Below are 23,308 nucleotides of genomic sequence, written 5' to 3' on the forward strand. Positions count from 1 at the left end.
GTAACTGTGATTCGCTATCGTAAGACTCGAGTTCGATTCACAATGATAAACAAATGCTCACAGCCAGTGCATATGTACTTCATAAATGTCACTGTGTTTATCCGGTACGCATGCACTTACATAAAAATTCCGACAGACGTAAAACGTCTTAGCTAACTCGTTCCTATTTTTACACCGCACCATTACACAACTATGCGGGCATGTTCCGCTAGACGGCCGCACGAATGGAACACGGAACATTGTGATACGGAACAAAGGCCGGGAACGGAAACGTTCGCAAACATCTAACGAACGCTGTTTCAGTTTGGTTTTCACTTAATGAGATTCTGCATCTTACTTGGCTAGTTGTTTTAACTGACAATTCTATTTCTGTAGAGAACGTCTATATATTTAAGTTTTTTTGTAAAAAATTGAAAAAAATTCCGAATATTGCATGGCGGAAAGTGAATCATAACAATACGTTTCAATACAATACAATACAGTATTTATTAACCATGGGCCTCATAAATGGGCAGATTCGCAGAGGAACCAAGATCACCGACGTAGCTTGAAAAATTTTTCGTCTGAAGTGGCAGTAGTTGGGGCACATTGCTCGTGCAACCGATGGCCATTTGGACCAAAACACTCTCTAGTGGCAACCACGAGTCAGTAGATGCAGCGTGGATAGGCCCACCACTAAGTGGACTGACGATATAATAGCGGGAAATCGCTGAATGTAGATAGTGCAGGACCTATCAAAAATCAATCAAAAAAATCAAAACAATCTTTTGAAGAGGCATATACCTTGCAGTTGGCGTCTATCGGCTGACAGTGTGTAGTGCAATGCAGTGTAGTACAGAGCAGTACCATACACTAGATTGTAGTACCTTGCAGTACAGTGTAATACGATGCAGTATCGTGTACTAAAGTACAAAGGAGTATGGTGCAGTACAATGCAATGCAATGCATTGCCATAGGAAGATTTGCTAAGTCATGTATTAAATTCATATTTCGCGTTGCATTATATATATATATGTATGTATATATGTGGGTGTGTACATCTGTTTGTATACTTTTGTACTATGGTTGTCTGGAAGAAATTGCCTCGTGTGATAAGACCGCCCATTGTATTTTTTCTTTAAATATCAAATAGTAGTATCAAATAAATTATGACGATGAATGTACATAATAAAACAGCAATTAAATTATGAAACAAAATAAAAATTTGCACTTTGTCAACATATCAATCTCGTTTTTTAAGTCATATACACATACATAATTTAACAAAGTTCTTTAAGGAAAAATAATGATAAATTAATTTTTGATTTATGTTGGCTTTTGTATACCGCCCAAACTTAATTACACAGTTTGACATGCAAAGTCGCATTATGAGGACAATGTACGGAGCGACAATTTGAATTTAATTACATGTTGCAGTTTATAAATGAATGTGTTCGATTTTAATTACGTTTTCCGATGAGGAAATAATAATTAAGAAATTTCTTGCATTATAACACAGGATGATTGATTATGGTTGTTTTTAAACGGTTTTATTTAGTTCGACCCGTACGGAATTTATTTGGATCAAAATTAGAAATTGAAATTTAAGCAGCTTCCCGTTGTCAAATTGATCGGAAATTTGGTACACACATTTAATTTAAATGACAATACAATATAATAAAATGAATAACATTATAAATCTAGGATGGCCGCCGATACAAAATGGCGGATTACGTTTTTTCCTTAACCCCCTCAATATGGGTATCAAATGAAAGGGACACTAGTAAAACACGATGATTATGTCAAAATTTAAAATTCAAGATGGAAGCCGTTCCAATATGGCGGACTAGGTACATATTTTTCCACAACCACCACAATATGGGTATCAAAAAACCGTTTAACTTAAAAGTTTTTTAAATGTATTTATTTTATACATAGTTGTTGTAATGTAATAGGCGTTTGTCTTCCATCTCACCCGATGGAAAGTGTAGATGAAGACAAAGGTGGTACACACCCATCCAAAAAAAACCTGTTCACTTTACTCTTAAAGGCTCCAGAGTTCAACTCATCAAGAAAAATAGACCCAGGCAGGTCGTTCCAAATCTTGGCGACTCTCACCAAAAACTAGCTGTCAAACCATTTAGTTCATCTTTTGGGTGTGTCAACAAAGTAGAAACAATGTAAGGAATGGAGATGGCTCAATCAGATATAAAAGGTTTAAAGGCGTGAATCTATAGCTCATATGCTATCTATATATGTTCGTCTTATATCTCAGCATTTCTAATTAGTGTTTGTCGATAAATCCATATTTAATGGAATCAGGCGTTACCTTGCAGAAGTCCATCCTAAGTAAGAAAAGGACCAATATTTAGCCACTTCCACACATATCCTAAGTCCTTTTCTTACTTAGGACATGTGCGGAAGTGGCTAAATATTGGTCCTTTTCTTACTTAGGTCAATCCAGACCATAGCCTTTTTATAGTTAAGAGACTTGCTAATGTGGCAAGACGATAATGTATAGTATACAGGGCGTTTGGTTATAGGTGTAAAACCTTTAACACGTTCACTGCGGGCCCAATTTTGAAGAACTTTCAGCTGGTGCGGCTGAGGTCGAATCAGCCTCAAGCTGAACTTCCTAGTATTGCGGTTGAGGCCTTTTCTGCCTCATGTTCATCAATATTTTTTTACAATATTGAGTCAATGCTTCGCAGACATAAAGAAAGCTATATTTGTCTCTGTCATACCTCATACGGTTGAGTGTAAACAGCCGCCGCACTAGAGAGAAAACACGAGTTTTACGCGCCGCACCAGTGCAAAGTCTACCATGAGGCTGAATCGACCTCAAGCCGCAGTGAACGTGTTAAAGGGATGAATGTATAGCTAATTTTTCAGCAAAAATCTTTGAAGCTTTTATTGCCTATTTCCAATCAGCGCTGTATAAAGTGAAAACTCTCTTAAACTCTATTGGAATACGACAGACAAGTATATCATTATATATTCTGCAGGGATAGATATTAAAACAATAAAAAATTTTAATATGAAAAATAGAATTTATAAAACGCTTTTTCTTACCATATTAACATTACGCTTATTATTTCTGAAACCATTGATATTTGGATATATGATGTACCTTATATTCTTCTCGGAGTGTCTTATTCTTACGAACTTAATTTTTGACAGCGTGAAGCTCTTTACAAACCACTGACATTAGTTTTTCTTTCAGGATATTTTTCTTCTGTCCATTTCGCTTTCCGTGAATCTTTACGATAAGTTGCAAAATCGTATTTTGAGTTTCTTATCATTCTGCCCTAATATTTTAGCTTTCTACTTTTTATTATTTACTTCTGATTTTTTCTTTATGCTCCTTAACACTGTTTTATTTCCATGTTTAACTCTCAAAGATATTATCATTCTTCTGTATACCTTACATTTTGAAGGCTTTTTTGCATAGCGTGCTGGTTGCATTGGCAGCTCTATGTTTAGCTTTATAGCATTACCTTTCTTCTTTCTCTTTCTTGCTTTCTTCTTCGAGTTTGACCATCAACTCGCCTGATAACGACGATGTGGTTGAAGATGAAACACGCAGACTTAGTAGGTACCTATTCTCTCTAACCCTAAAGAGACCTGGGTTATAATTCTCGGGAAATAAATAAACCGGCAAATCGTTCCATGCTAGAGCTGTGCGGATCAGAAAGTTGAGTCGAAAAGCTTGAAACGCCTCCGAGAAGAGTCCAAAGTGCATGGGTGATAGGGGGCCGACTTTCAACTCGTCCTTTTTATCCTTTACAGGATCACATTTGTCCTCTGACTCGCCTGATGTTAAGCGATAATGAAGGTCTACTATGGTATTTGCTTGTTTAGATACCTATTCACTCTTATCTTGAAGACCTGATGACCTGATGACCTGACTTTAAAGGTTGTTCCATTCCTAGGCTGTTCGCACTATAAAAGTATTAGCAAAATGCTTAGTGCTAGTTGAAGGAATTTCAACCGTGTATGGATGTCGTGAATCCTTACGTCTTGTTGTCTAATGGAAGAAAGGAGATTGGGGAATTATTTGGTGTAATTTCGCTGCACACTCTCTAAAATGCAGACAGAAAGTATACCGATAAATTGACTTTTCGCTCTATGCTTTGATACTCAGTATTTAATGGAATCAGGCATTATTTTGCAGAAATCCATCCTAAGTAAGAAAAGGACCAATATTTAGCCACTTCCGCACATGTAGTGGTAGTCGTGCAACAAAGTGCACTGCCCGCCAGCCCACTGATAAATGCGCATGCGGCAAACAATGCGAATTACACAACTGCCATCGTTAAATCACTCAACACGTGTTTCACCCCTCCACGGGGCATCTTCAGGGGTTATATTACACCTATTAGTGCCAAACACAGAGTGAGTCACTCTGTGTGCTCTGTGATGCTCAGTGTTCATCATATCATCGTCGTCGTGTCATCATTATTAAATAGCCTCTTGGCTCCTGTCTCTATAAATTCCAGTTTTTTTTTTCCTTTTTTTAAATGACCTGCCATTGGGGGTCTAACATTCTCTCCTATCTTATTTATGGGACAAGGGATTACAATCTTATTTATAATATATAACATTACTAATTAAAATACTTATTTAATTTCACAATTATTTTAAGGCTTATTTGCATATTTCAGTTTTGTTTATTTTAGCTTTATTTATATCACATTAGTGTTTTTTTGAGTACAAAGCATCGAATTGGTACTTCGCCGATCCATCTCATAGATGGTTATTCACTCCTATAATAAAACGGGAATGGTGAAATCAGGTCGTGAAATTTTGTCTTATACCTAAACTTAAAAAAAACCTTCCAGTCTTGTTGTATGCAGCATCTAATTTCAAGACTATTATCTTATTTGTCATTTACTCAACATATATATATTGTAACTTCGACCCTGCATAGTTAAATTTTAATTAAGCACAAAATTTCTACACTTGTTAAAAAAATCCTATGTATAGATAAAGTTTAAGTTAGAGCATGTGAAACAGTATAAACGTATTTAAAGTCAATTTCGACTTACTGATCAACCTGCGTAAAGGAAGGCATTACACGTATGCGAAGCACATCCGAATATCGTTCCTATTGCAAATGAACGAATAGAATTAAACGACCCAGTTTCATATAACAGTTTAAAATAACTGCAGTGTCTGAACTACGCCAATAACGAATATAAAAATTGCTAGCGTAATTTTAAAACGGACTCAAAAAACAGTTTTTTTTTTGTTTTTTCGAAACACATATTTTTACTCGAAATAAAACACCGCTAGTTCACAAGGAGTCCTTTATACACAAATCAAATGGTCGCCCTACTTTAACTCAAAGTATACTTTCGCTTAGTACAAACTTCGCTTCCAAATCGCTCACTGTCCAAATAACTTACTAAATAGTCACTTTGTATCACTTATCGTAGATCTTAATCTTGTAACTGAAGAAACAGCACTGAACTGTCGACATGGGAAGTACACCTACTTATACTACCACTGCATGTGCGGAAGTGGTTAAATATTGGTCCTTTTCTTACTTAGGATGGAGTCCAACGACCAATAACTCTGCCAGTGAAGAATTTTCCCATAGAAAGTGTGCGTGCTATTATTGACAACTGTCTTGGTGGTTTAAAGGACTCTATAACCAATAGAGACAACTTCAAATAAGCTTCATATATATCTTATATGGTTTTATATAAATATACTAGCTGATCCTGCAAACGTTGTTTTGCAAAGAAATAATGTTTTTAATTTACAAATAAAAAATAAGGGATGATCATAGAGGGGTGAAAATTTAGGGTTGTATGTGTTTTTGTATGCTGTATCATAAAAAAATTAAAACAAAAAATTTCGTCAAGAAATTAAAAAAAAATATTTAGGGGTGGACCACCCTTATCATTAAGAATATAGAATAGATAGTAGCCGATTCTCAGACCTACTGAATACGCATATGAAATTTGGTAAAAATCGGTCAAGCCATTTTGGAGGAGCTCAAGTTCGAACACCGTGACACGAGAATTTTATATATTAGATTTAATTAACACAATGTACAGTAATAAAAGTTACGTATAATTTTTTTTAAAGTATATATAGTGTTTCTCACTTGCTCACAGCGCAGACGTGTATGGATGCGAAACAGGTGCTCTACAACGGGCATTGCTATCTCTTCTCCGGCTACCCAAAAGCCTCATGGATCACCGCCAAGCAGGTAAGATACAAAGTAAATCTCATAAATCAAATCCGTTTACTCAAGTTGTCTCCGGAAAAATCAAGTTTATATGTGATATTTTCTCAACTTTCCATGAAGGAAATTTTACTAGAATACCGAAAGAAAAATATATTACGAAACGTATACTAAATCTAATGCCATCTGAAAAGTCGGAGCAATCAACAGTTTTAATATACAGGGTGTTTTAGACGTAAAAACTTGAAAGAGGTAAATATTAGAGGGATCGGAAAGTAATGTCGTTTCTGTCGACATATTTTACAGAAAAACCGATTATTTTTTTCCTGTACAATATGACGAGACAATTATTTCTGGTAGTACAAAGTTTACAGGGACATATAGTGAAGAATATTTAATATTAATATGAGGTGATTCGAATTTTAAAATCACTTCTTCTTCTATTAGAGACACAGGAAAGTAATGTCGTTTCTGTCGACATCTTTCACAGAAATACCGATTGATTTGTTACCGCTCCGGCATTGATTTTGTATACCAGATGGTAAAAGGTTGTTGAAATGTTGTCGTGTGAATTTAACTTAAGAATGTGACATTACTTTTCCGTTCCCGTAACTTATACCTCATCTGTCAATTAAACTCTGGTACAGTTGAGGCTTGCAATTAAAGATCTAAGGTTCGATTATTTTACATGTAGTTGCTAGTGCTCATAAATAAGTTTCTAGAGGATAGGCAGCAGCATCCTCTGGGCACCATAAAACCACACCGCGATCTTCAACCCGCTTGCCAAACGTTGCAATTATGGTACATCCTCCCATAGATATCTTTTGTGAGACATATGCCTTACAATGTTCTGAATCAACAGTCTATAGTGCACAGTGGAATAGCTAGCTTATTTCGCGTATACTTTTTTTTATATAACATTATTTCAGTGATCACATTTATAGGTTGATTAGAAATAGATCTAAAAGCTTTAAAGAATTTTGATGATATAAAACATATATATTCATCTCTTTAAATTTCTTTTTCATCAATATTAAATTATACAGTATATATTTCTATCACATAATCTTATAATAAATAATGCATTGATTATCTACAAGAGTAAACCGTAAGGTAATGTTAATGATAAACTTTTTATAACTTTTTATCTATACATAAATCATAGTAAATTTAGTGAGGTAATATTAAAAAGAAGTTCATGTAAAAAGTTGGAAAGTTCGAGAAACTATTAATGACGTATCCACCGCGAGTCGGCTGACTGAGTCCAAACGACTTGGGAGAACTTTCCAGAAGTTTGCTTCTCTGTGGCCTATCGTACTAATTTTGCGTAGCGAATATTCGATACCGTCTTTCTACGATATACCTAGTTATCATACGTAAAACCGGTATATATATACAAATATATGTATATATACATATATATATAATATAATATTGTCTGGTAGAGATCGTCTAGAGCAGTGTTTCCCAACCTTTTATATACCATGCCGCACCTTAGCTTTTTTAAATTCTTACGCCCAGCATTTCAAATTTATTTTATATACATTTATATTTAATTCAGAATTTGTTAACGTTAAACTTGACATCTGGCATTGCATTTAAATGGCCCGGAGCGGAAGGTTTAAACACATATTGATTCCATTTTCGAATTGGCTCCTCTAAAAAATCAAATTACCCCTTTGTGGGGCGTGGGCCCTACGTTGGGAAACACTGGTCTAGAGCAATAACGCCGCCTATTCATTTCATATTCCATTGTCTATGATGAATATATTTATATTTTATTATAAATAAATTATAAATATATACATCGTTTACGGAGGGCCCTATAAAGACTCAATGTCACCCAGAAGACAATGGCAGAAGAACCATGGTCCCCAACTTCACCGACAGTCCGTCTGAAGTGGCAATAGTGGAAGTACATCACCGGTGCACCCGTTAGGCTTAGAAGGTTCCGCAGCGTAGCTATTCCTCACCAGATACAGGCAGCGAAGAACCTGTCATCGCGGCCATCTTTGGCGAGCCCTATGCCTTAGAGCAGGGCTTCTTGAACTATGGGTCGCGACCCCAAATGGGGTCGCGTAGCAAAATTCTAAGGTCGAGAGATTTTGATGTCAAATATTTATATATACCATTTTATAACATCAGTAGAGTTGGCAGAATACAGTGGACTTGCAGCGTCTAGACACGCGCATTTGTTGAAGGTTTTGAACTAATATAAATAATATTTTATAATTTTTTGTGCATATTTTAATTTTAGATTTTCGTATGTTTCAAAACTATATATTTTTATATGTATATGTATATTGCTACCTCATAAATAAATCATCAAAAAATATTAATTAATTTTTCTTTTATATTTTTATGGGGTCGTCAAGAAACTCGCAATCATAAATGGGGTCGTGAATGACAAAAATTTAAGAAGCCCTGCCTTAGAGAGAGCGTCCATCGGCTTTAAGAAGAAGCTGTCGAAGAATATATATTCATAGTATAAAACAATAAAATAAAATCCAAAATTTTAAATACATTTTCGTCAAAATGTTAGAAATATTTCATCAGCGATGTCATGGATTTTGAGTTTTGAATGCAATGGCTCAATTAGTACACAGGATGGTTTGATTATAGAAACGAAATCGTTGCTCATTTGTTAAATAATTTTCTCGCCAGTTTATTACGCCTAATTCCAATCATTCTGTATATAGTGATCACTCTTAAATCTGCAGAGATAGATAGTAAACAAAAATAATAAATTTATTTTATTATCACTACATTTTTTATAAATTTAAAACCTTGATTTAAGGATATCCATATAATCAATCATCCTGTATATAGTGATCACACTTAAATCTGCAGAGATAGATAGTAAACAAAAATACTATATTTTTTTATCATCACTACATTATTTACAAAATTTAAAACCTTGATTTAAGGATATACATTTATCCATATAATCTATCATCCTGTATATAATCCATTGGTTGAAATATAATCACATGTCTCTCTTTAAAAATTGATAACATCTCCAGGTTTGCGAGGGACTGAACATGAATCTGGCGTCCGTTCATTCAGCTGACGAGGAAAGATTCCTCGTATCCGGAATAAGACAGAGCAGCGATTACAGCGCAGGTGCCGTGTACTGGCTTGGCTCAAGAATCGAGACTGGTGGTGAGAACTTCAGCTGGGTTGATGGAAGCGCTTTCAGCTTCCAAGCCTGGCCACCGTACAATGATACCGAGGACTTTGATGACGCTTGTTTAGGAGTTCAGGTATACACTAGAAAGTTTTTTTTTTTAAATCTAATATCAAAATACAATATTAAACAAAGATTAATTCCATTATAATTCTAGATCATCAATGCGACAAATGAAACCAATTCATCTTCATTATCATTTCAGCCGGTTTTCCATAGCTGGACATAATTCCCCTTTAAATTTCCAATAGCAACGGTTTAAAGCAGCCTTAATTTTCCAAAGCCAGTGATTTTATAAATGAATAAATATATCAATTAATATATAAGTATAAAAGTGAATCTACTCAAATATAAATACGGAGAAGAAATTTATACACATTTTTACAGTTATAATATTAAAATAATTTAAAACCAGAAATAAAATACCTAAACTAATGAAAGACGGCTAGGAAGATATGTAGTTACAGTCCACGGCTGAACATAGACTTTCTCCATGGGTATCCTCTATACCGATTCAAAGTACCTTGCAACCAGTGTCTATCAACGACATTAAAATAGTCGTTTGGTCACCTTGTCCACACATTCAATGCTCATCACTCAGAACCGAGTAAAACAGACTCATAGTAGCAGTGCCTGCCACTCGGATCCGTGCGATATTAGTGAATGAGCCATTCTCATCTCTAGCACTCTGATTCGTGTATTTGGCATCCATGTGTGTGATGTGCCGATCTCTCGGATCCGAAAATTTATAATTTTTATTAAAATAACAATAAAAGTATATATTCGCTTAATATGTTGGTTTCGGGTTATTATTTATATTTATTTTGAAAACGGAAAATTTGATAATAAACCATTATTTAATGGAATTGTAAGAGTGGTCGTAGTACTGTAGCTTCTTGTTCTTCGGTTGCTTCTTGTTTGTCGGTTGCTTCTTGATCTTCAGTTGCTTCTTGAAGTGTTGACCGCACCTCCGCTAGCCCTTATAATGAGCGCGGAGACTCTCAACAGCGCGATGCAGATTTTCGTTGCGTCTACTGTGGCGCCATCTGTCATTTATCTGTTTCACTGCCGCCGCCGCCATGCGATTGACGGTCACGTGGGTAAGAGCTTGGTGTTTGAGTGGCGTGCATATCGCGCGCCAGAATCAGGCGTTATTTTGCGGAAGTCCATCCTAAGTAAGAAAAGGACCAATATTTACCCACTTCCGCACATTATATAGAATTTATATAAGACAGTACAATCGCCTACCTGCCTGCCAAGCTTGGCGATTATGATATATCTAGTGGCAAATACCTAGTGGACATCTATGGGATGAAACAAAGTTTTTTTTTTAATAAAAATCTTAGCATGTTTCACTCGAAAAGATGGTGATAAAAAATGAAGATATAAGATGATTTAAAAAGGTTCTTCCGGTTAAAGGCATTAGACTGGTCCCAACTAATCCTGGATGTATTTAAGTTAAGATCTAATCGGATCGAATTTTCTAGATTGCCCCACTCTGTAACTTGATTAAGCTCTGGATTAAAAGGATTAAGACGGAAGGCATTCGACTATCAGATTGAATATCCAATTGACTTTAAATTAATCTGTATGGATTTCTTTTAGGAATATTTAGATATTTCGAATATTCAAACATGGATTGGTATTATGAAAAGAATATTCTGGAATTCTTGAACTAGTGAAACGATATTTTTAGGTTAAAAAGAAGTAAAAACATTCTATTTCGTGAGCGTGAGACGTCACCTAGTTAGTGAACGCGACCGAGGCCAGGGTCCTTCTCCCGGGCAATGGATCTAAACTCCTGTGGCTGGTGCACGGGCGCATCGGAATGTTTGTTATAAAAACAAAGGTCCACTGAATCAATAGCACGCTTCCACGATGCACAGATTCCACAGTGCCCCGTCAAGTGTTCAATTATTTTTTACTGTATTACAAATTATGTGACATTTCTCGCCTTTATTCCTCCGTTCCTTCACAAAATCTTTAATTCGTCACGTTCTGATTTTCTATCACACGTCGCCTTTCTTTCCTCTTGTATATTCCTAATTACGTTGATTTTGATATTACAGCATGTATTGATTTGTTGTCTGTATTTTAAATTTTTGCTTATACTTTTATTTATTCTTTTAAATCAATTTCATCCTCTTCAAAGTAATTCCTGGCAGATTAAACCCACTATTGTCAGCTCTTTCTCCATTCATCCATACAGTTGGAATAGTATTTTTCCGGTATAGCCTTCAATAAGCCTCCTGCGTTCTTCGATTCGGTTTTAACTTCTGAATCATGTCAAAACATCGTCCTCGCATTTTTGAGTTTGTCGAATAGCCAGAATTCGCACGGAGCCCCATCAGACAAATACGGTGGTTCCGGAACGACTAATTTAGATATAATGAAACATTTTGACAAACAGATACTTGGCAATTGTTTTATATAGTTTATTTAATGAAATCAGGCGTCATCTTGCGGAAGTCCACCCTAAGTAAGAAAAGGACCAATATTTAGCCACTTCCGCACATGCAGTGGTAGTCGTGCAACAAAGTGCACCGCCCGCCAGCCCGCTGATAAAAAATGCGCATGCGGCAAACAATGCGAATTAGACAACTACCACCGTCAAATCACTCAACACGTGTTTCACCCCTCCACGGGGCATCTTCAGGAGATACACAATCAGAGTGTACACAGAGCGTGGCAGTTGTGTAATTCGCATTGTTCAGCGGGCTGGCGGGCGGTGCACTTTGTTGCACGACTACCACTGCATGTGCGGAAGTTGCTAAATATTGGTAATTTTCTTACTGTTACATATAGCCCTACTAACCTAGAAAATAAACTGTTTGCATTCCTGTCTAGGACTTTTAAATGACAATCTCACCTTACTTTTCATCGCAGTGTAAAAACGTTGTGGAGGCCTTGCCAGGCAAAGTCTATTGTTTGAGCAGCTAGTACATAATACTGTCTTTTTGTCCAGTGGAAGACATCACCAAACCCCTCACAGCCCAGCGGTTTGTACTGGACGCTGCACAAATGCGCCGTCACCGGGGGATACGTCTGCAAACGACGCCTCAACCCTGGACATGTGATGAGGAATAGAACCATACAAGGAAACTCAGGTACGATACCCTTATATACAATAATAGTAGTTATATTTTTGTAGTTGAGTTTTTTCGTGCTTCTTCTCAACCGTAACACCTTTTGAAGCAGATTCATAAATAAAGTAGATTAAAAAAGCAGTTGACGATCAATAAGATTTCCGTTAAGATTCCAATTTTAAATTAATAAACTTTATCTTCATCATTGATTGTAATTAATACTGTCTGTTCTGCAGAATGCTCTGGATTTTCGATCCCTGTTTAATAATGTTTTTGTTTTGTTTCACTATCGTTTATTTTGATTCATTAAATGTTCTTAGTGAGATAGTTTTAATGTAACAATTGTAACTAATTTAATATTTCTAAGTTTATGCAGAAACAAAAGGCAGTAATTTCTTACTGCCTTTTGTTTCTGTTTATCTCCAACAAAGTAAATATAAATATACCAAAAGGTAAAACAAAATACAATAGAATACACCCAATTCGATGTATTAAATATTTCTAAGTGTATGTATACAAGAATCTCAGATATTGTTCAAAAATCTTCATTCGCTAGATTAAAAAAAAATGTGTGAGGCAACAATAGACTTAATATCTATAAGCAGAATGAAATACATACTTTTTCGAGCACCTTTTGTTCGATAAGAAGATATTTACCTCTTCATTTATTTACGAAACCTTTATTCGAATTTAGAACATCTTTTTTGAAGTAGGCGATTACTTTATAATCATATTAAGCTGCCACTGGCTCTGGATGTTTTTCTACTAAAAAGTACTGGCCAGTAACATTTATTCTTGTGAGTGTGTATGTGTGTGTGTGTGCGTGTGTTTGTGTCATGATATCATCCGTGTAAACGAGTCAACAAACTAAGATTCACGCTGATTTACTCAATAATATACTTTTAATTTTATGTTTAAAACTAACAAAGGTAATGTCTGAGATATCCCGAGCTACTTTATATATGCACCAAATTGTATTGTTAATATGTAAAAATTTTAGCTGTATTTACCCATAAGAGAAAATTGTGTAAGAAAAATTGGAAAAAATCGCAGTTGGGAGAAGAAAGATCCATATCAAATAGCGACAACCCTCTTCCAACTGTCTGCGTTTAATAAAAACGAAAAAAAAATCGTAAAAACAAACACTAGCGATACAAATTAGAATTATTAAAAAAAAAACTTTATATATGCATGAAGTGCATGAAACCATAAACAATTTATTTTTATTTCTTGTATTTATCATAAGTTTGTAAATCTTTTTAAATAAGTTTAAATTCTGGCGCATAATATATTATTACAAAATTACCAAAATCTTTTTAGTTTCCATATAAATGTATACACCAATACCTCGCTTTGCGTTATTTTCGAAGTTGCGTCGCTGGTTAATTAGTACTAATTTTCACTGTGCGTCGTTAGATTTTCGAGGTTGCGTTGTTTTGAGTTCGAGTCTTTAACTTTTTTTTGTTTTTCTAAAAGATAGCAACACTTTATTTTCTTATTGCGCTATGCCATCAAAACTCGGGGATTCCCTTTCTAACTAAAAACAACGCAATTTGAATACAGTTTTATTTTCACTTTGTTTTGCTAATTTTAGAGTTGAGTTTCAATTACGTAGTGTGTTGTAATGTAGTGTGTTGTGCTTTTTTCAAAAGAGAATAATAAATTTGTATCAATTTTAATGTGTTGTTTCTGGTTACAAAAAAGGTAAATATTTTTCCAATTTATTTATTGGCAGAGTTATATCATTTTTGTTTTTTAAATGTTTACTTTGTTAAATTTTCTTTTTTAAAAGTAGTATTTTCGTAACCCTGGAACCTATCTTCGATCTTTACATGTTTTGCTACTGAAAATCTTAATTCAATTTGCGTCGTGTTTTTTTGGAACGTAACTACGACGCAAAGTGAGGTATTGGTGTATATACTCCTAGTGCAACTGCAAATAGGGACTTGCCATCTTTTACTGGTTGGTATAGTGTCCATTTAATTTTTAATTACAAAATATTTTTTTTATTTCTTTTTCTTCAATGACAACTTTTCAGCTCAAAAACCCGGCTGGTTTTTAATTCAGGCCATTCTATCAAGAGATGTTACTTTCATTTCTAATAATAAATAAATAAAAAATACATAGTTGCACTGTTGCGTTTTATCATTGTTTATTTAAGTCATTCATTACTGAAGTGGTTCACGTGGATCTCTAAGAGTCAACGTGTAGTAACGTAGTCTAATGATTCTATCAATAACTTAATTAACCAAATAATAAATAACTCAGCTGCAAAGCAAATTTTTATGGATCTAATCTTCAATAACAGAATATTGAAAAGTTGTATTTTCGTAACCCTGGAACCTATCTTCGATCTTTACATGGTTTGCTATAGAAAATCTTAATTCACTTTGCGGCGTTTCAATTTGCTTCGTGTTTTTTGGAACGTAACCACGACGCAAAGTGAGGTATTGGTGTGTATAGAAAAAAAATTGTATTTCAGGAGAACTGACCAGTCCAAATCATCCGGGTCTGTATGACAACGATCTCGATTACTGGGTTTATGTAACAGGACCTGCGGACACGCGTCTGGTTTTTGTATTTCACACCGTAGACCTGGAGTACCAAAACGACTGTCTTTATGACTTTATAGAGGTTTGTATATCAATAATAATTGAGAAGTGACCAAACAAAATACTACAGCTCCTTGATTTTTAACCCTTAATAGCCTAGAGTTTTAATTTTGATACCAATCTTTTAAACCGAATGTTCACATTACTATTAGTTTTTTTTATAGGTTGGCTGTACGTATTTTACTGTCGTATAATATTCTTTCCAACGAAATTAAAAAAAATCTATTTTTCCCTTCATCTTGACCCTCAAGCAAACACAGTAATATTAAAAAAAATCACTTTCGTAAATCAGGCTATTAAGGGTTAACCCTTAAATGCATAGTTTTGTATAACTACAAAATAAGGTTATTAATAAATAAGTAAAAATTTTTTTTTTCATTTTTTCCCTGCAATGAAGTATATTTTTCTGCAAGATATATTTTTTAAAAAGTATAAATAAAAGCCATACATTTAGAGGTTAACTTTTCACAAAACGTCAAAAGCTGACAACGAGTTTGCCTTTGTTCAATTTAAAAAAATACGTATTTTAACGTATAGATAAGTGTAAAAACTAATTAACTACGCCTTTATTTCATTTTAATTTTAATTTTTAATATATTTTTATGATAGAAATGGAAATATTTCGTTCTGATAAATAAGATCAGACAAAAATTTCATTATTCGGACCAAACTGTTTACAGTACATGCTATAAATATTGCACATCGACCTTTAGAAAGAGACAACCGGCTAATTTTGGCTTCGAAGAGTATTATCTCTGTCCCACACAACCTGTGTGACTTGTCAGTCATTGTATTTCGTGCGACAGAGATAACGCTCTACGAAACCGAAAGTAGCCGATTGTCTCTTTCCAAAAGTCGATGAGGAATATTTACCGCCGGGTATTGTACATGTTAAAGAAATTACTGCATAATAAAAGTGTATTAAATGTATTTTGTTCCGATTTTATTTTTTAATATTTTAAATGACAAAATATTTTTATTTTTAATACAGGAATCAACACGATTTGAACAACACCAACCTAACGGGGTTAATTTTTTGGTTATATTTTATATTATTGAATAAATTTCAGTTGAAAGACGGGTTCAGTACAAAGACATCTCGATACTGCGGCTCCGTAGGGGAGACACGGTGGGTTGCCACCACCAATGAAGCGGTTTTACACTTTCACTCTGATTACAAGTAAGTATATATTATTTATTAGTAGACAGTGGGCAATGGACAGGCTACATTGCGCATGGAACAGTTGGCCGCTGGGGCCTTAAAGTTTTATAGTCCACGGACCCCCGTAGCGTCCTTCCACAAGGTGAAGTAACGACCATGTTAAGGTCTTTGGAAGAAGTTGCCAATATGTCCTATTATATGGCTATTAGATGGGAGAGATCCAGCTGTGAGAGTCCAGCTGTGAACATACTACTGCTAAAATTATGATGATGAACAATAATAAATCTATGCTTACATAAAATAAAAAAGCATTATACATAGTATAAAACTTAACTAGACAAAATGTGAATAGTCAATTTCGAATTAGAAACGTGGACCTTGGAGAAAACAGATCGTGATCGTGTAGATGCTTTCAAGTTGTGGTGCTAGATGATTCAAATTCCTTGGACTTTCCATACCTACGAGCATGGGCGGCTCTAGCTCGTGTAGCGCTCATGTGCTATGTAACCCTGGCGCCCCCTACACCTGACCCCCCTCCCCGTGGCTATAACTATTAACTTTGCCGTCTTACCCTCCACTATATGTTAAGCCGCCCCTGCCTATGATTCATTCTATACTATCCATTAAAACTATCTGTCTGAAAGAACATAACCTCAAAAGTTCCTAATAATTTTCTTCATTGTTAATATCAAAAAAGAAATAAATTTTTATGGATATTATCTCAATGGGACCAAAACAAAGTCTATAACTATAATTTAGCTGCTACGAGAAGATTCTAGTAGTCAGAAATTTAAAATTAAATAACATATAACAAAAACCAGGCGTTCTCCAAACTTTGCCTCAATGACATGTGACGATGTCGTCTGTCCCCCTTGTGGGGAGCTTTCCCACGCTGCGCCTACCCGCACGAGTTTCAACACCCTTCAACCCCAAAATCTGTCTGTTGCACGAGTAATAAAACAATAATATATATCTTTTGTTTAGCACACAAGGATCTGGTTTCTCATTATCCTGGCGAGCGGTGGAGTTGGCTGGCTGTCCATCTCAGACCTTCACGTCCAAGCAGGGAGTTCTACGAAGTCCAAATTACCCCCAGTTCCTGCTGCCGGGTCTCGATTGTACGATCAATATATTGGCACCTCCAGGTTAGATTTATTGGTAAATCTTCGCACTTGTATACTGTTTTTTTTATTAACATATTTATTTTAAAATATTCTGTATCTTACATATCTTTTAGACATAGGCTAGGTGGAAAGATAAACCTTTTTAATTACATCTGAAAATACAGGCCGCTCCCAAATGGTACTATTAGAAATGTACAAGGAAAAAGGCTTATATCTAACTGTCTATGTCCCAGTAGGATTACATGCGATTCATATATATATGTATATATATATATACATATGTGTGTGTGTGTGTTAGTGTATATAAAATGTACTATAAAGAAACTAGTTTCTTTACATCACCCCCTTTGAGAGGATTTTTTTTATAAAATAAGGAAAAATGGAATCGTTAGCTTTTTCTTCTTCATCAAACATTTTTATTGTGACAGCTGTCAAAGTCTCTCTCTTCTTAATACTACTGTTAACAGCGCCATCTATGAAGTGAAACAGCTACTGCTTTACCGACATTAAAAACGCGCGGCACAATACAAACATAGAATTATTAAAGAGACTATTTTCTTTACTTAGACATATACATATCTATATATGCACATATATTTATATACACATATGCACTGTCGTTTTAGTATTTTTCAGTAATTTCGTGTCTACCGCGCGGTGCCATTTTTATACATTTAGGAACAACTAGCGCTATCTGTCGACGTCGGCCGAAACTACAGTTCCGACAACTACACACACATTATATATATATACTTATATCAACGATTAAAAATCATCATCTGCTGTAGAAGCAAAATGCATAAATCATTAACTTTTAGATCTTACAAAAATATTAGTAGTAATATCGAATTGGTACAAGTACTACATACTTAGATATGTTTTCTAATGTGGCACTGAGTCCAATACAAGGTACACGGGAACGCTAGGTGTATTCCACCTGGTATCGCACTGCTTTTATACATTAATTCTTTAGTTCAATACCAGATCTAAAATCCTTAGTATTAAGCAGACCATGGCTTTGATTTGTAATATTAACAATATTATATTTATATCCTACACCGAAGCAAACTAAAATAATGACAAATAAGAAAAGGACCAATATTTAGCCATTCGTGAGTGATTTGGTTGGTGGCGGTTGTGTGATTCGCATTGTTTGCCGCATACGCATTTATCAGCGGGCTGGCGGGCGGTGCATTTCATTGCACGACTACCACCGCATGTGCGGAAGTGGCTAAATATTGGTCCTTATCTTACTTAGGATGGACTTCCACGAAGTAACGCCTGATTCTATTAAAAATAATGACAATCACATTACACAATCCATGTTTTAGGTCAACGTTACCCAACGTGGTGCCCACGCCTCTTAGAGGGGCAATTTGATTGTTAACGGGGGGATATTTGAAAGTGGACTCGATATAAGTTTATCACTCGCTTTAATATAAAAATTATGTATGTTACATAAATGGGCATAAGAATTTTAGAAAGACTTAGAGAGGAGAATGACACAAAAGTGACTGTAAAACACTGCTCTAGTGTATCACTGTCCGAAATTATTAAAATAGGATAATTTGTTTAACAGGTAAACGAGTATTTCTTAATGTCAGCCACTTCGATTTCGGATACGGATTGTTTGAGAACGGTGTACCTGTCAACGTGTCGGACGCCGTTCCAGAGGATACGTTCCTGGAGGTCCAGATAGACCCGGAGAGTGTGCCGATAAGGCCATTCGTGAATCCGAAGATCCTCACCAACGGGCTTTTTGTATCGCGGTCTGAGATCATGAGGCTGCGGTTAAGGACTGGAGAAAACGTGACGGGAGCTGGTTTCCTCGCGAGTTTCAAGACTGGTTGGTAGTTGGTAGTGAATCTCTACTAACATTACAGATTATACAGCCTTCAATTGTGACTGCTTTTGTAGATTTTTTATGGTCCCCTCTATTGGGGTCTTCCGTACTTCCCCTGTTTAGGTACACAAGAATAACAATTACACCTATACCTCGTTTAGCGTCGTTTCGTTTTGCGTTTTTTTCGAAGTTGCGTTGCTGCTTAATTAGTACTAATTTTCACTGTGCGTTGTTTTGGGTTCGAGTCTTTAATTATTTTTTTTTAATTTTCTTTTTTTTTCCAAAAGATGGCAACACTCTTGTTTCTAATTGCGCCATGCGCAAAACTCGGGGATCCTCTTTCTAACTAAAGACAAAATAAAAATCGACGCAATTTTTATAGTTTTAATTTTACTTTGTTTTGCTAATTTTGGAGTTCAGTTTCAATTACGTAGTGTGTTGTAATGTAATGTGCTGTGCTTTTTTTAAAGGAGAATAAATTTTTATTAAAATTTGTATATCATTTAAATTTATATAAATTTTTACGTGTTGTTTCTGGTTACAAAAAGGTAAATATTTAAGTATAAGTATATTGATTATTCAACTTGAAAGTTTCCTTTCGATAGTATATATAACGTTGAATCTTCTTTTTAGTGAACTATCTTAACTTGAGTCACGTGGTGGAGCTCAGAGACGTCCGATATGGACAGCTGTCGGCTCCCAACTGGCCAGGACTGCCACCTCTGCGCGCCAAGATTTCCACGAGGATTATGGCTCCGCATGGTCATACGCTATCTGCTGCCTTTGCGAAGACAAGACTCGTAGCCCCACCACCTCCAACATGGCCTTGCGGGGAAGGGAGGGGATGGATCGAGGTAAGAAGTATTTGGTCTGCCGTACACGGCACAGGTAAGAAGTAGTAGTTTTACTGCGCTAGGCTACCAACATGAATCATAAGAAAGATTATCCTTGCATACTACATTAAACATTGAAATAGCAGATACCATCCTGAACTTTTCTAGACTTCTATAGGCAGGTCATAAATCCTTCAATAAGAGCCAACAAATAAGGCATATAATTGAAATTTACTAAGTGGAATAAACTTAGTATAGATAATAAAAAAATAAAATAATATTAATATTAAAATAGAGCAAATAAATGTATAAATTAAAAAAAATGAAATGTAAATGTCCCATCCTTCAGAAGGTGATGGAATTGAGGTGATATATGAAAGGTTAGACAAGAAACGTAAGATATTAAGAAGAGAAAAAATGAGAAATTAATAGAAGATATTAAGAAGGATAAGAGATTAGCATAACAATAACAACATTCAGTGAAAAATTATTAACTGCTTTAATGATAGTTTGCCAAAGTAAGAGAGAATGAGAGATCCGCAAAAACAGGGACCATAAAAAATGGTGTGTTTGTAGGTTGTATGCAATTATTTACAATGCACCATTTCCATAGCACACAAATGTTCTTTGTACTATATTTTTGTGACTGATTTTTCTATTTGTGACGATCCTTCATTATCTATATACGCCAAATAAACACCTACTTTCAATAATCACATTACAACAAACAGATGTTTACAATGTAAGTTTAAAAATATTTATTTTACTTACTAATAATCTTTGAAATGCGCGCCAGGTGAAAGACAGTTACACGGACAATAACGGAACGGAATGGACTCTTTGTGAAGTCTCCAGGAGTACGAGGAAGATAGAAACCACCGCACCTCTGGTCATCAACTCTTACCTCCACACCCTCGCGGTCACACAGCATGCGGGGGAACATGGCGTCAGTATCGACGTGACACTGATAGTCAAGAAAGGTATATACACGTATTTATATAAGTTTCCAAAATGGTGGAGCGTGGGTTGATACCCCACTAGATGGGCCGAAAATATAAGTAAGTTCATCGTGGAGATCTTTGAGGAATGCCCTGCAGTGGGCATCTATCGTAGACGTAATCATCTCCCATGTGGTCAAATGATTGTAATCATAATTATTCAATATTTAAATAAATGTTGCTAAAATGTTAATATTATTTCACAAGTATTTAATGGAATCAGGGGTTACCTTACGGAAGTCCATCCTAAGTAAGAAAAGAACGAATATGTACGACATAACTCCTAAAGATGCCCCGTGGAGGAGTGAAACACGAATTGAATGATTTGACGGTGGCAGTTGTGTAGTTCGCATTGTTTGCCGCATACGCATTTATCAACGGGCTGGCGGGCGGTGCACTTTGTTGCACGACTACCACTGCATGTGCGGAAGTGGTTAAATAGTCCTTTTCTTACTTATTTCACAAGTACAGAAAATTAATCTTCGTTTTTTTGAAATAATAATACAGGAAGATAGGTTATATGCGCGATATCTATAAAGAGGTTGAAATATGACACATTTGTCATTAAAAAGCTCTAAAATTTTTACACACATTTCCGATCACCTTCTATAAAATCAGAAAAGGACCAATATTTAGCCACTTCCGCACATGCATGCATGGCTAAATTTTGGTCCTTTTCTTACTTAGGATGGACTGCTAGAACTTAGGATGGACTGCAAGGTAACGCCTGATTCCATTAAATGTTGTATAAAGTCATCACCTTGAAATATGTAATATTAATTTATTTTATCATCTAAAATGCGACTGGCCAGTAACTGTTTAACATGTAGTAATATGTATTTAAAAAATAAAATCTTACTATAACATCATTACAGTATTTATTATTTCTGAAATCTTTAATTATTGGACAAGTTGTTCTATACATCATCTGACAGTTAATAAGCTATACATTCATTTTAAATATTTTACACCCATAACCAATCATCCTGTATATTTCACATTGAACATTAAATAATATGATCACTTGCAAAAGTAATATTAATTTAATATTATATTTCTATGGTAACACAAAAGGTATATAAGTTCTGGTTGTACAAATTGTGTATAAATCAGGTATGTACAAAACGCGGCCCGCGCGACTCCTACGGCTCTTTCAACATGTTTGTGCAGCCCGCCAAGCATTTCTAAAATTAAATTTATTTTATCGACGTTTTCCCATCAAGATATTATTATAATAAAATGGTAATACATACTAAACCTAAACAATTAATCAAAAATAATCACCTATTAGAAAACTATATATGTATGTAAAGTTGTCTCATCAATCACGGCTTATATTGAATAGCTTGTATCGAAAAAAACAATGCCAAATTTCACGTTAAAATTTTAAAGTAAATCGAAATATTTATTCTTTTCGTGTTTGTTTTATTTCACCTTAAAATTTGGATTTGGAATCTTTGCTTATTTTAAATTCAGATTTTCACTATTCTAGTGTTTATTGTAAATAAAGTTTCGTAAATTATTAATAAATATCTCGTCTCGTTAAAAAAACGTTTTCTATAAATAAGTCCTGCCCAATAAAATACGAAATATGAAATTCGCTTAGAGCAGGGCTTCTTAAACTTTTGTCATTCACGACCCCATTTATGATTGCGAATTTCTAGACGACCCCATACAAATATAAAAGAAAAATTAATTAATATTTCTTTGATGATTTATTTATAAGTTAACATTATACATATACATATAAAAATCTATAGTTTCAGAATTCGTTTTGAAACAAACAAAAATCTAAAATTAAAATATGCACAAAAAATTATAAAATTGTATTTATATTAGTTTAAAACATTCAACAAATGCGCGTGTCTAGACGCTGCAAGTCCAATGTATTCCGCCAACTCTACTGATGTTATAAAATGGTATATATAAATATTTGACATCAAAATCTCTCGACCCCAGAACTTTGCTACCCCATTGGGGGTCGCGACCCATAGTTTAAGAAGCCCTGGTTTAGAGTAAACCTAGCTGCCGTTGTCAACAGATCCAGAATATCACAACAAACTGCTCATTATTCCGGAGGAAACGAACCTGGAGTCTTGTTATCCGAACCCGTGTCTCAACGGCGGTCGATGCGCAACAGACGACACGAGGAACTTCTGCCAATGCGCCGGCTACTACACAGGTGAACTTTTAATTAGTATCTTCGTGAAATTCGTTGATATCTTCATCAAACAGACAACCTCGAGCTGTATAAGTGTCCATTATGTGATAGCAATATCACGTCACAC

The 23,308-nt window shown here is 35.1% G+C and overlaps 1 protein-coding gene across 1 annotated transcript in view; it reads left to right on the forward strand.

Annotated features, from left to right (window-relative positions):
• Nucleotides 1-23,308, forward strand: part of LOC137919542 (uncharacterized) — a 246,820-nt gene that overhangs the window by 204,089 nt on the left and 19,423 nt on the right. Inside the window, exons 12-21 of the mRNA XM_068762634.1 lie at nt 6,105-6,199; nt 9,199-9,438; nt 12,328-12,469; nt 14,931-15,082; nt 16,131-16,240; nt 17,207-17,367; nt 18,926-19,192; nt 19,823-20,043; nt 20,819-21,002; nt 23,062-23,202. Coding sequence (XP_068618735.1) covers nt 6,105-6,199; nt 9,199-9,438; nt 12,328-12,469; nt 14,931-15,082; nt 16,131-16,240; nt 17,207-17,367; nt 18,926-19,192; nt 19,823-20,043; nt 20,819-21,002; nt 23,062-23,202 — 1,713 coding nt within the window. The remainder of the gene's footprint in view (nt 1-6,104; nt 6,200-9,198; nt 9,439-12,327; nt 12,470-14,930; nt 15,083-16,130; nt 16,241-17,206; nt 17,368-18,925; nt 19,193-19,822; nt 20,044-20,818; nt 21,003-23,061; nt 23,203-23,308) is intronic.

Source organism: Battus philenor, unplaced genomic scaffold, assembly GCF_028537555.1.
Source record: "Battus philenor isolate CCGP_79_NKW_IND1 unplaced genomic scaffold, ilBatPhil1.0.hap1 SCAF_16, whole genome shotgun sequence".
NCBI classification, from domain to species: domain Eukaryota; kingdom Metazoa; phylum Arthropoda; class Insecta; order Lepidoptera; family Papilionidae; genus Battus; species Battus philenor.